Raw genomic sequence first — 14,163 nt, 5'->3', positions numbered from 1 at the left:
ATGTGAAAACGTACTGCATTTACATTTTATAGATGAAATACCTACCCCTGTTTGCTCTGGGTGCTTTCTTCATTAGCCACTTTTTTTCACACAGCCTGTTATCATCTTCTGGGCCCACACCAGATTCATTGATTGCTGTGTGGAATTCATTTCATAAAACCAAGACAAGGGAACTGTTTTGTGGGGTTATATGACTGCATGTAGGAGAGAATGTGAGGCCTCATTTTGAAATAAGGTCCTTTTGAAGGTCCCTTCAGTTCTGAAGTTTAGACAGCTTGAAGAAAAGATCTAAAGGCCATTTCCTCCTGTTTCACATACAACGCTGGAACTAGATATACCATATGAGCCTTATCACACATTTGGATGTACATTGAATGTGTTCTGTTAGAAAAGAGGCAAATATGTACTGTACATGGAATGCAAAAACATGATCCCTATATATCCTATAAATTAGGGAATACATGAGATTGTGACTACCAGATGGTTACAAATGTGATAATGTTATTGGCCAACCAAAAATACACAAAATAAGTCTCCTGTGATAAACTGTATTAAAGATATGCTGAGAAGGTTTCTTCACTTTTCCATACAGGGAGTGCAGATGCTTTCTTTTATTTATTTTTTAAGGTGTATCTTTTCACCATTTTGGACAGTAAGGCTGCATCCGCACTGCAGGGAGGCTCCACAACAAACTACCATTCCCAGAATTCCCTAGCATTGAGCCAAACCAGTTAAAGCAGTTTCAAGCCGTATTATCCCAGCAGTGTGGACCCAGCCTATGTGTAGTGAAAAAGATCTTGGGTAAATTTTAAAATACTGCCAACCAGTAAGTTAAACTTGTCCTCAAAAAGCAAAATTTGAAGACTTGAAGAACACCTGTTTGGTGTGTATCTGCCCCCTTTCTCCTTCTACCTACGTTGATCATATAGAGGTGGCATCTAAACTGTGCAGAATACATTTGAAGACTCATGCCAGTAGGTGCTTCATGTTGCTTCCAAAGAAATACTTGACTGCAGATAGGAAGAAATATTTAAGTTTTCAGCTGAAACTATGGCCAAGAGTGGATAAAGAAAGATTGATATAATAAATAATTAGAATTGAGCTCTGTGAAATAAAAATAAGGAACAAAATCAGGTCCATTTAAAAATAAAAAGTGGGTAATAGGAAAATCAACTACTGAAGAGAAGTGTTAATCTTCTACTTGTTTTTATACAGCACATTGTACAAATTCAAGACTGTGTTCATTCATTTAGTTACTTTGCTTCTTTGATCAGGCAGATGACTTGATAGAACCTCTAAATTGTCCTGGTTGTTTTCTGGTAGTGGCCACAAAGTATGCCTTGAACGTATACCTCGTTTGTTTTGCATACTTAATTTCACACACAGTTGAAATCCAGAGAAAATCCCACAAAATTCCTTGTCTGTTCTCGCCCTGGCATTTGTTCATTTGCTAAAAGTGTTTGAGGACCCTGCTGAACAGGTTGTCTATAGCAGGAGGGAAGAGGAACACCGAGATTTTGGCTCCATTCTCAGAAAATGCTATCATCTGAATTTTAGAAATCCTTCATATTCTTCAGCCCTGCTCTGGCCTTAGGGTACCCTAAGCTATAGGAAAGGCTTAGTGGGGAGGGAGTTGCTACAGGACCAGAAAAGCCATCTTTCATTTATTCTTCTCTAAATCAGGCCCATATTCTTCCGGGCTTGCACTCCATGACTTGTTCACTTGCGGCTTATACCAACTGCTCTTTATGTGCTGAATCCCATTGAATCTCAGAACCAGTGTGCATGTACACTTTTAATTGTCGTCTTTCTGGAGTGACACTATGTGTGGCAAAATATGCTGATGTTTAAAATTTTGATACCAGAATATAAATTGTATCAGTCAAACACAAATTAAGATAGTTAAAAATAGGGAGTGTTGAGGATAAAATAGTGTGTGTCTGTGTATATATATGACTGAGATAGAGAGGGAGGCAGGGAGGAAGACTCTATCCACAAGAAAATATGTTGGAGATCAGAACAGATGTATATATCGTATCATATATTGTATACTAGGATTTTGTTATTGTGTGAAATATAGATGTGGGGTACATTTGAGGCATGCATCTATTATTACAAAGGAATTTAAATTGTTTTTTCCCCTTCTGTTTCTGATTTGGATATATGCTGCTATGGCATCACTGAATTAGTGTTGCAGATCTTCAAAGTAGAGGGATGAACACGTGCAGCTACATGAATGAAGTCATAACTGGTAACACATGAGGACAGGCGGGGGATTTCAAACAATGTTTAGCTTTCCGTTAGAAGACTAAACATCTCCAGCATTACAGATATATACTTTATACCACAAAATGAGTGTCACTACTTATAACTCTGGTTTCTGCCTGTCTTTCCCTCCACAGCCAGTGACCCCTGTCAAGAGATTCCGCTCAGCCAGTTACCCCCTTCTGTTGTTACCTCAGCTGGTATCAGTACAGTCAAAACTTTGAACTGCTCCCCTGCTCAGGAACATCAGAACCAAATGGGAGAATCAGTTAGACGTCTTGCTTCAAAGGTAACAAACACCCTTATATTGAATAGCTGTTTCAGCATTATGCCCAAATAATAACTATAGCAACAAAACACAAAGTTACTGGCCAGTACTTATTCAGGACTGTGGATATTCTACATGTCAATGAATCCCTCTTATAAGAATTCAATATATTTAAAAACCCAAGGTTGCTGGCCAGGTATATTCTTTTTTCAACATTAACAAATCTTGCAGTTCACTTGATTGGTTTGTTGTATGCAAGTAACAAGAAGACACTGCATAACCTTGGTGAATACATATGGGCAATTCTATTCCCCTTCTTTCTCTTTTACCATGTTTTTTCTTCCTTTTTTTCCCCTGGCCATGCAAAGCAATGCCAGTTTAGCTTGAATTGTGGGAGTGTATTTTACTTTTCTATCTCAGTTTGGCAGATGGTGATCCATAATTCGAAAGAAAACTACTACTCCCTCCCTCCCTATCCATTAGTTTATTCAGTGTAGCTTCCTGAAGCTAATGTATCTGGGAGAGGGAAACAGTGAGGATAAAACATTTGATCTAGGCAGCTTACAGTGTGCTCGTCACTGATGTATCAAGCAGTTATATAAATGGGAATTACCAGCAAATTGCACTAGGGACTTTCTAATGCACTTATTTTTGCAAGAAGGATTGTGAAAGGAAGAAAGCCTTGCAAACTGTTGTAAATAGGAGGGGATTTGCTTTGGCATTGATGTATTACTTCGTTCAATCGCTTACATAAGAGCTGTCCTAATGCTGTCATTGTTATATTTAGAACTCTATCAAATAAGAATTTAATAAGTCAGTTCCAACAAGATGAAGTTATCACTTCATATAAGTTTACATAAGACTTAGCTGCGTGGATTGTGGAGGGACATGCTTCTGAGTATAGATCCATAGTTTTCCTGAGTTAAATCTGATGCCTAATGATGAGTGCACTTAAATTTGTAGGAGAACTGTGATAGTTGTCTAATTCCTCATAAATCAAATTTTAAAAGAAAAGATTTGTAATTGTGAACTTTCTGAATTGTAGATTAGTTGGATTAGATCACATAGATAGTTTGCAAATCAGCTTTAAAAAAATGTCAGAAGACACCCCCCCCCCCCCCCCCCCCCGCTTTTGTAATGGAGTTTTCTAAAAGGTGCCTTTAGAGGATTAGGCTGCACTTTAGCAACAGTCTATATTTAACAAGTGCATTAAGATGTTCTAGCTTCCCATTAATGTAAGTGGAACAGTTCCTCTAAAGCCAGTGCCATGTCACACTGATCTCATTGGAACTACTGAGTCTATGGACCAAGGTGCACAGCATGTGGTTCTGACTTTGACCATAAGAGGGTCCATATTTACACAGATTGCCAGCCTAAAGCCTTCACTTTGGAACTTGTGGGTGCCTTTTTTGGCTTTGTATGAGAGTTTTAATCCTCCTTTCCCCCATTGCTATGTTCCTGATCAAGATTAGGGACCCAATGGCCTAGGAATGATCAAATGTCATGTCAATGCTGCAGATAGAACCTTCCTGCACCTTTCAGTCCTGACCAAGAAAAAGGCTCTGGATGGTTTTGTTCTCCTCTGGAGCCGATGTTTGAGATGCATGAAGCCTGCACTGACAAGATGAAGTCAGTGTCCCAGTTCCACCCAGAAAAGTGATTCTGCCAGCAGATGTCGCATGTGTGTTTGGGTTCATGTCTGCAGTTTACATGGCCAAAAAAAGTCATAGTCATCACAGCTAATGTGTTGTTAAGGCCTGAAAAGGCCTTTAGGATTATGTTTTAAATAGATAGTCAGTGTCTTATGACTTGGTCATGTGCAGGAGATTTGCTTGCATAGTAATATGATTATGGATGGGGCTATAAATTTACGTGCGTTGTGAGATTTGTGTGTTCGATTTAGAGAACAGAGAGGAGTGAAGCAGAACTTACTGTGTGGTCCTGGAAAATATATTTGAGACTGGATCATATATCTTATATGGATAGGGAAAAGAGTGTGCAAGGAAATTAAATTCATTCTACAGGGAGAGGAGAAACCTTAAAGTGTTTCCCAATTTGCAAACCATGGTTTGGAAAGAGAGAACATTGTGTTGCCACCAGAAATTGAATTCATTGAGAAAATCCCAGGAGAAAGCTTTATCTATAAAATGATTAAGCTAGATCTTGGTCCAGAACACAGTGCAGAAATAATCCAGTTTGAGACTGCTTTAACTGTGCTGACTGAATGCTAGGGACTTCTGGGAACTGTAGCTTTGTGAGATCTTTAGCCTTCTCTGTCAGAGAGCTCTGGTACCACAATGAACTACAATTCCCAGTATTCCCGAGCACTGAACCAGGGCAGTGAAAGCAATCTCAAACTGGATTATTTCTGCATTGTGTTTTGGATCCTTGTTTTCTTTGATGATGATGATGATGATGATGATGATGATGATGATTTGAAACTGACTTCATTATTTATCTATGGGAATGACAATGGAAGGATCAGAGGTTTAATTATTTGCTGTACAAGGATACAGATTTCCAAAGGCTCTCTGGGTTAACAAGGAACAAAATTGCTAAGTGCTCTTGACAAAGACAGTTAGTACAGTACTTTATCACTGATAACATGTTTCTTGAATCCAATTAACATCTGAAGAATTTACATGTGTTTCCCATGCAATAGTTCCATGCTGAAACAATGTCATTAGACTTTTCAGAAGGGTAGATATGGAAGAAGAGATTCAGCTTTGCTTGTGAAAAATGATGCAGGATGTGTCTAGTGCCACTAATAATGAACTAGTAAACTAATGGAAATATATCCAGAACAATAAACGTCTTCTAGAAGTTTTCTGTCCGTCTGCCTGCCCTGAAAGTGTTGAATGTCATTTATTTTGTTGGGGGAGACAAGCTGTCAGAGGGGAGAATAAGGAGATGCTTATAACTGACTGTTGTTGTTATTGTTGTTTATCTATACCCACCTTAAAACAGTTATGTATTGAAATATTAAACTGTATTAAAACTTATTAAACTTTCCGCTGTTAAGACATAATGGGCAGTAACATTATTCTACTGCAACAGAATATTACAATTCCAGTAATATTTTTTTTGCAGAGAGAACCTATACCCAATTGCACTGTGATGGGTTCCTGACGTGTAAGAGTATTATAAAACTGCCTACTTTTTTCCTGGATTTTAATCCCTGAGGGAAAGGGTTTATGAAATTTATACACAGAGGTTCTCTATACATGTTCTCCTGGTTTAAAGGTGGAGAATGTTTGGCCCTCCAGCTGGTGTTGGACTGCAACTGCAAGCAGCCCTTGCCAGCACAGCCGGGGGGGGGGGATTGCTGTCCCACAACATCTGGAAGGGTACAGTCCTCATTAAAAAAAATCAGTTGAAATATGTTTGACCAAATGGCTTGGTTTCACATTGTTTTAATTGATATAATTGATTGCTTTCTCCATGATGTTTAAATGGCTTTTTTTAAAGGTTGTTGCCTATCACTACTGCCAAGCAGACAACACTTACACATGCCTTGTCCCAGAGTTTGTACACAGTGTTGCAGCTCTCCTCTGCCGTTCCCACCAGTTAACAGCATATAGAGAACTTTTGATACGGGAACCACACTTACAAAGTATGCTTAGCCTGAGGTCCTGTGTTCAGGATCCTGTAGCAGCATTCAGAAGAGGAGTACTGGAACCACTGGCGAACCTTAGAAAAGGTAGGCCAATGCACTTTCCCCCCCCTAGGGTGACTTTAATGACAGCATGAGGATGTGTGTTAAATGGGTGTAACAGTGGGTAGGGGATCAGTCTCCAGACTTAGAGTACTCTTTTCTTTTTTTGTTAAATAAGTATGAGGGCCTACCAAGAAAAAGAAATATTTCAGACTAGTTTTAATCCATATGCTGTATATTTAGGAGTGCATTTAGGACAGGTAAATAAACTCATACTTTGGTAGCAAATAAATAATGAAGGTCTCAATTTTTACGAAAACGTTATTAGGCTGTAATGTTACACATTTACTGATGTGCTTCCCAATAGCCTTTAGTGCATATAATAACATGAATTATTCAGAAAGTTCTGTGAATCCATTTGCAAAGTGGACACTTAATGAAAATTGTGTTGGCAACTGTGGTTTGATCAGTAAAACAACATGAACAGCTCTGTAACAGCAATGGCACATACAGTGTAACATATATTTTGATATTATGAGTTATAAAAATTTTAAGTACATATTTATAAGTACAGTTATAATTACAAGTGTAGTCAGCTCTCCATATTCACTGATTTTTTTAATCCATGGATTCAAGCATCTACGGATTGAAAATATTTTTAAAATATGTAACATCTAAAAAGCAATTCTTGATTATGTCATTTTATATGAGAGACATCATTTTACTATCCATTGTATTTAATGGGGCTTGAACATACATGGATTTTGGTATCCATGGTAAGTCCTGGACCCAAACCCCAGCAGATACCAAGGGCTCACTATAATTATTAGGGGAAACTGAACACTTGGTCATAAATGTGGGTTAGCAAAGCTGGGATGCCACTTTGCTGCTGTTTTTTTATTGATTGGCTTGTTCTTGTGCTGGTCATCTTTGATGATTATCCATATTTTCATTATGAATCTGCAGGGATACTCACTTTAGCTTTTTTTCTCTTCCTGCAATCCATTTTATAAACTCAAGGTTGGTATGCATGCACCTCCTGCCATCTTTGCAACATAGAGTGTAATCTGTACTCATGGTCTGTAGCCACTTGCTAAAGGCTAAAACGGCTTCTGCTATTTAACAGGTTGCAAACTGTTGTTCAAATGTTCAAATGAATTATAAAAGGTAATGTGGTTGAGATTTTAATCTATGTTTGCATTCTGTGTAGGGCAAATGTGTCATGTAGTTTCTGATAGGTATGTCTTTATAGAATGATGTTGTAGGTTATACTGTTTTTCCAGTATGCTGGTGGAATCTATAAATGCATTTTAAAATGTGTTTTGGCCAATCTGAGAATCTTTTCTTTTAAAAAAAAAGTATGTTTTCTTTAAATGGAGGGGAATGTGAAAGAAGCTACAGTATCAAGCACTTCATTTTTAAAAAAATTCAGAATATCTGTAAAAATTTAGAGTGCCACATTACATTTGGATATGCAAATCTGCCTGGGATACTGGAATGAATTCACTGCCTAAGTAATAAAACAGTAGTTAACAGCAATGTTTGTTGGTACAGAAAATTTTATCATGGGCTTGTTAGAAGATGGAGGCACACCTTTTATAATTTGAGTGAGAGGTATAACCATTATGTACTACATAGCACCCCAGCTATGGTGCTACTTAGTGGATTTTGGCTAAACCTCCTCCCCCAAAACCCCCACTTACCTATAAGTAGCCACTGGGATCAACGGGGATCTCTTCGCCTGTCTATTGTGATGTGGCTGCCAGACTTCCTATCCCCTCCCATCAGCTGTCTCTGGTACAACAGACAGAAAAAGGACTCCCGCTACAAACCCCTCTTGTACTAGTGGTTGCTCGTATAAGGGGCAGTTGTGAATGTTGATTGACATGAGAACAGACCCCCATCGGTCCCAGCAGCTGCATACCAGTAAATGGGGTTTAAGGGATTTTCGTGGTCCCTATGTAGCCCCTAAACTAAGGGTTACATAGGGATCATGAATACATAGCAGTTATGAAAACATAACTGTAAATTATGTATTCATAACTGCCCAGCAGGATTCCACCCATTAGCTGTTAATCTTCTCTTCATGTGTACAAATTGAATTAGTCTGGCATCTTCAAATTTTCTATCTTGAAAGAAACATTCTAAAATAGATAGGAAAGCTAGTAATCTTTACTGCTTCTCACTATCTTGTCTTCCAGAACACAAAATTCCAGAAGAAGAATATATAATTTTGATAGATGGCTTAAATGAGGCTGAATTTCACAAACCTGATTATGGGGATACTGTTGCTTCCTTCATCTCAAATATTATTTCCAAATTTCCTCCTTGGCTGAAATTGATTGTGACTGTAAGGACAAACTTTCAGGTAATATTTTAAGAACAAGTTGTTCTTTTGGAAAGAACACTGCATTGAAGAGACAGAGAGTCTCACTGTGATTTGACTTTGCTCAGAAAAATGATTTGGAGGCTAAGATGTGGCTATGGCAGGTGCTTCTATAAATCACACATATACATGAGTGGCCATTGCTCATGGGTTGTGCATAGCAGAGGCTTTTGCTGCTTGCATCCAAACTGCAGTAGACTCACTGAATCATTCAAATTTATAAAAATAAAAATAAAAGAGTGAATTTACCAAGTTTGATTTGGGGATCTACTTTTAATTGTCCTGACCTGATCTGACCTGGCTGGATGAGGTGTTAATCTCTCACAGATCTGCCCACCAGGCTTTTCTGTGTAGCAGCAGGTGAGACCTGAGGAGCAGGGAAATGGAGTTGCAGTGGTCTATCATGATCCATCTCCTTAGCCAGGTGCCCTCCCCCACAATCTGCAAGTTTTGAGGGTGTTTACCTGAAGGTGAGTAGCTGGGATATTGTTGGTGTTGGAATCCCCACATCTAGAAGTGCTGGAAGACTTCAACATCCATACTGAGACAGCTTTATTGAGAGTGGCCCAGGACTTCATGGCTTCCATGCCAACCATGGGACTGGACCTACTTATACTGCTGGGCACACAGGACATTTCCTGTGTTGGTGGGGTCATTGTGGTCTTGGTGTAGAGTACCTTCATGCGGTTGTCACAGACAACTCATTACCTGGTCAGAATGAGACTTGGAACCTCTGCAGGGGTGGGGGACTGATTAGGATGGTCCTTCCCAGAAGGCTGATGGATCTGGACTGATTCCACATGGTTCTTGGGGATTTTCCTGTCAGCATGGCAAGCAATTCTGTTAATCTCTGGCTGACCTCCGGGATGGAGAAATGGCCAGGCTGGTGGACACAGTCGCTTCTGAGTGTCCCTTCTTATGGAGAGAAGCCAACCACCCCCCTGGTTTTTCATCCAGCTACATCTGTACTAGGTCTCCATTTTGGATCATAATGTAAACACTGTTTGCTTCATCACCCTACCTTTAATACATTGTGATTTTCCTGCCTTCAGCAAGCTCAAATTCCATGTATAGAACGATACCTTTGAATCTTTTATCGTTCTATAAAATACTTGACATACGTAATTTTATGGGTGCATGTACATATGGTGTTATTTTTATTGTTTTAATTTCTTTTAGTATTTTAAGTGTTTTAATATGTACTGCTTTTATTGCTATTATCTTTTTGATTGCATTTTATTCTTTTAATGAGTGTATGTTTTAATAGTGTACTAGTTTAATTCTATTTTAATGTGTGCCTTTGTATGTTTTTAATTGTATTGTTTTGTTTTGGAAGCAGCTTTGTGTCCCAAGTTTGGGGAGGGGGAGTAGGATGATGATGATGATGATGATGATGATGATGATGATGATGATGATGATACGCACTCTCTGTTACTATTATTTTTGTAATGTAGGAAATAACCAGCTCACATCCTTTTTTCACTATCTCCCTTGATGAGTTCCATGACAACAAAGAGATACAAGCTGACTTGAATGCATACATTCAGTACAGGATCAGTGCAAGCCAGGATATTATAAACAACATCTCTCTCAATGGAAAAGCAGATGCAGCAATTATTGGGAAAGTGAGCAGTCACCTGATCATGAGGAGCATGGGATCTTATCTCTACTTGAAGTTGACTTTAGATCTCTTTGAGAAGGGTCATCTTGTAATCAAAAGTGCAAGCTACAAAGTGGTTCCAGTCTCCCTCTCTGAGCTTTATTTGCTTCAGTGCAACATGAAGTTCATGACAAACTCATCCTTTGAAAGAGCCCTGCCAGTGCTGAATGTGGCCCTAGCATCACTTCATCCAATGACAGATGACCAGATTTTCCAAGCTATTAATGCTGGCCAGATACATGGTGAACAGGAGTGGGAAGAGTTCCAGCAGAAGATGGAGTCTCTTTCAGGCTTTCTGATAAAAAGGCGTGACAAAACAAGAATGTTCTGCCACCCATCCTTCAGGGAGTGGCTTGTTTGGAGAGCAGAAGGTGAAAACACTGACTTTTTATGTGAACCAAGGTAAATTGATGCATAGTAATGTATTGTTGTTGTTGTGTGACTTCAAGTCATTTCCAGCTTATAGCAACCAAACCTATCATGATTTTTTTCCTGGCAAGTTTCTTCATAAGGGGTTTACCATTGCCATCTTCTGAGGCTGAGAGAGTGTGACTTACCTAGTGGGTCACCTAGTGGATTTCATGCTGAGCAGGAATGCAAACTTTGCTCTCTAGCTTTGTAGTCTAATGCTTATAACACTACACCACACTAGCTGTCAATCTAATGTATAGTTGGTACTAAAAGGTGCTGATGAGTTTTAAATTGCAAGGAAGAAAGGAACATGCACTTTTTAAAAAAGAATTCTAGAATCAAGATATTGGGTGATATAAGTTGTAAATGAAAACTAGTATTAACATTGCATAATCTAAAAACAGAATTTAACTACTTTCAGTACTGACTGGGCTGTATGTTTCATTGATTGAGTGGTACTGGCACGGTGATGCTAGTTATCTGCTGAGTTTACATCTCCCATGACTTGATTTGATTTAAAATGTAATATGAACAATCACCTGCTTTTCCACAAAAAGGATCAGTGTGTGTCTGAAAAGAGGAGCAGTATGTCTGCAAGTATTTTCTGTCCTCCTGAGTATAAACATATCTTGATATTTAGACATTGGGCAAGAGAAGAAGAATGAAATTTATCCCTTGAGGTTTTCAGATGACAAATTAATGACATGAGTTTCATGTCATGAAGATTGACTCTAACCTTATTTAAAATAACCTGTTCTATCTTTCTGCTTGTACAATTAGGACTGGGCATGCTCTTCTGGCGTTCATGTTTTCAAGGCAGGAAGGAAAACTTAACCGTCAGCAAACAATGGAACTTGGGCATCATATTCTTAAAGCACATATTTTCAAGGTAAAATATCTGTTACATCTTTTACTGCCTTTCCTTGTTTTCTTTCTTGCTTTTGTATTTGTGTTTTATGTTTATTAAGCTTTTTGCCATAATATTGTCATGTTCTCTCTCCCTCTCCTTCCTCTAAAAATCTTACTTTAAAAAATAGATAGAACCCAAAATATTTCAGTGTTGTACTTGAAATAGCTATGAGCTTCTATGTTTTGCATTTTTACAACTGTAGAAGCTCTGACTTGTCTCTTCAACTTTATAATACTCATAGTAGTAATAGTGCTTATTACATTTTATTCTCATGAAACAGTTGCAACTTCTTCCTTGATTTTTTTTTAAATTTCAGAGAAATGTTGCCATAAGTTTAATGGTGCAAAACTCTTAATCATTTGAGAAATATTCTTGTTACTTCACCTTTTATCACTTGTGGTTTTTCAAATTTATTTAAATGTTTAGATCCATTCCTGTGTCAAGATCTCAGGGCATCAGTTAAAATAAAATCAGTTTAAAATAAATTGGATCCAGGGATACTCCCAGCCTGTTTGCCTACTTCTTCAGTGGAGAAGGGCAGGTTGTTTACTAAATTCCCAGACCCAGAAAAGGGCCTTCATCTTACCAGGATATAGTTTCAGTTTATTTGTCATTTTCTTGTCTATTACAGTATCCAGGCACTAGTCCCGCACCTATATAGCCCCAGCTGGCTAACAACAAGAAGTATTGCTGAGTGTTGTCAGTCAGCATACTGGTGGCACCAAACTCCCAAACAACCGAGCAGCTTCATATAAATGTCGAACAGTATGGGGGATTGTATGGAAGATGTGTACCCCTCAGCGTATTAACCATGGAGTAGAATAGGAGACCCACATTGCCACTCTCTGGAACTAAGAGTATCCTGTAGAACAGAAGCAGAACCACTGTAACACAGTGCTTCCTATTTGCATCCTACAGATGGGATGCCTACTTCTCCAGTAGGATACTGTGGTCAGGGATATCAAAGGGCACCAAGAAATCTAGGATGATCAACAAGGGAGCACTCCCACTGTCTTTCATCTGGAGTAAAGTGATTCCAGGTAATCTGCTCCCTGGAAGAAGTCACCTAGGCACCACACAGTGAATATCTTGCCCAAAAGGGGGATTTGATTATGGAATGGTAGTTCTCACAAATCTCCAGGTCCAGGGAAGTCTTCTTCAGGAGCTGATGCACTATATCTTATTTCAAATTAGCAGCCACCTCCACGTTATCAAAACAGAGCAACTGAAATTTATAACAGGAAACTTGACTGTTGGACACCTCTGAAGACACTGTAATGCAACAGTCTTTCTCCTCAATGTACCTAGCAAATTTATCACAGCAGGTATCTGTTTTATTTTCTAGGGACTCAGTAAAAAGACTGGAATTTCTTCCAGTCATCTTCAAGCCCTGTGGATTGGGTATAGTACTGATGGTTTATCAGCAGCTCTTGCCTCTTTACGAAATCTCTATACTCCAAATGTAAAGGTAAGAAAGCAATGGATCCTGTATATTTCAAATTTCAGTAGTTATAATCTTGAACCTTTAATGCTGAGCATGAAGAGTAGTGTATCTTCTGTATAGCACAACTCTTTTCCTGCAGAAGTTACCAGTTAGCACTTAAATCACTCTTCCTGTTAGTCTCACTGCTCCTTCATAATTTGCCCTGCTTGAACACAATAACCATCTTGCCCTCTTTTCTACAGCCTTGGCACATATCTGGGGCCAGGGCATCTATAGTGGAGAGTAGGCACAAGGTTTGGAATGTTACAGTAACTAGTTGTTTTTAAAAAGGAAAGAAATATGTATATTTCATTACAGTACATTTCCTGTTTGTGTTTGCAAAACTTTAACCCTGTGACTATAAATAAGTAACAATGTGGTGGCAATTACTTTGAGAGAAATGCTGGTATGTAAGCTCATTTTCTTGTCCGTTAAGTTACATAAGCCCTGGCTATTGAATATGAGAGATATGTTTGTACAGCAAAAAAGGAACCTGGCATTTACTCACAAATGATATTTTGATTTTGGGTGGCACCAAACTGACTTGCTCTGCTGTGGATGGGATCTTATTAGGATGTTGTGCAAATTGTCCTACAACCTGTGCTGATGCTCAAGAGTGCCTTGGAGGATGTTATGGTGCCACTGGTGACATTAGGATAGCAGTCATTGGGCTACATCCTGAATTTGTGTGTGTGTGTATTCTCAGTACAAATGCAACGTATATGGTTTGTGCACATAGGAGACAGCTTCTGAAGCTAATCTATTTCTTTCTCTGTACATTTATTTGAGGTTGTCCTGCCATATTTTGGGCTCTTCCTCCTTTCCACTGCAGGCCCAATAAGACATAGCCTGCAGTGTTCAGCACCCCACACACCTGCTTTCTGGAGATCCTTTTCAGAGCTGCAGCAGGAGTGGTTGTGTGAATTGCCTTCTGTTTGCACAGCCACTGATTACAACCCATGCTTGTCATCAAAAAGTAAATGCTGTTTGACATTCAGCCACAGTGAATGGAGATGAATGAAGCATTTTTCACATGAGTCTGTATTAATTTCACCCATTAGTTGAAAAGTCATACATAATGTGTAAAACAAAAGTATTTCAGAATCTACCTCTTTTCAGTCTCTC

At 38.7% G+C, this 14,163-nt stretch overlaps 1 protein-coding gene across 4 annotated transcripts in view; it reads left to right on the top strand.

The window, feature by feature from the left end:
- The window catches only part of TANC1 (tetratricopeptide repeat, ankyrin repeat and coiled-coil containing 1), a 176,916-nt gene that overhangs the window by 140,341 nt on the left and 22,412 nt on the right, over positions 1-14,163 (top strand). For all 4 annotated transcript variants that reach the window (XM_042465137.1, XM_042465113.1, XM_042465128.1 and 1 more), the window contains exons 10-15: positions 2,403-2,554; positions 6,002-6,233; positions 8,390-8,556; positions 10,029-10,636; positions 11,426-11,534; positions 12,901-13,023. In XM_042465137.1, the coding sequence (XP_042321071.1) occupies positions 2,403-2,554; positions 6,002-6,233; positions 8,390-8,556; positions 10,029-10,636; positions 11,426-11,534; positions 12,901-13,023 (1,391 nt within the window). The remainder of the gene's footprint in view (positions 1-2,402; positions 2,555-6,001; positions 6,234-8,389; positions 8,557-10,028; positions 10,637-11,425; positions 11,535-12,900; positions 13,024-14,163) is intronic.

Source organism: Sceloporus undulatus, chromosome 1, assembly GCF_019175285.1.
Source record: "Sceloporus undulatus isolate JIND9_A2432 ecotype Alabama chromosome 1, SceUnd_v1.1, whole genome shotgun sequence".
Classification (NCBI taxonomy): Eukaryota; Metazoa; Chordata; class Lepidosauria; order Squamata; family Phrynosomatidae; genus Sceloporus; species Sceloporus undulatus.
The sequence above is the reverse complement of the archived record's forward strand: the minus strand, read 5'-3'. Positions and strand labels throughout refer to the sequence as shown.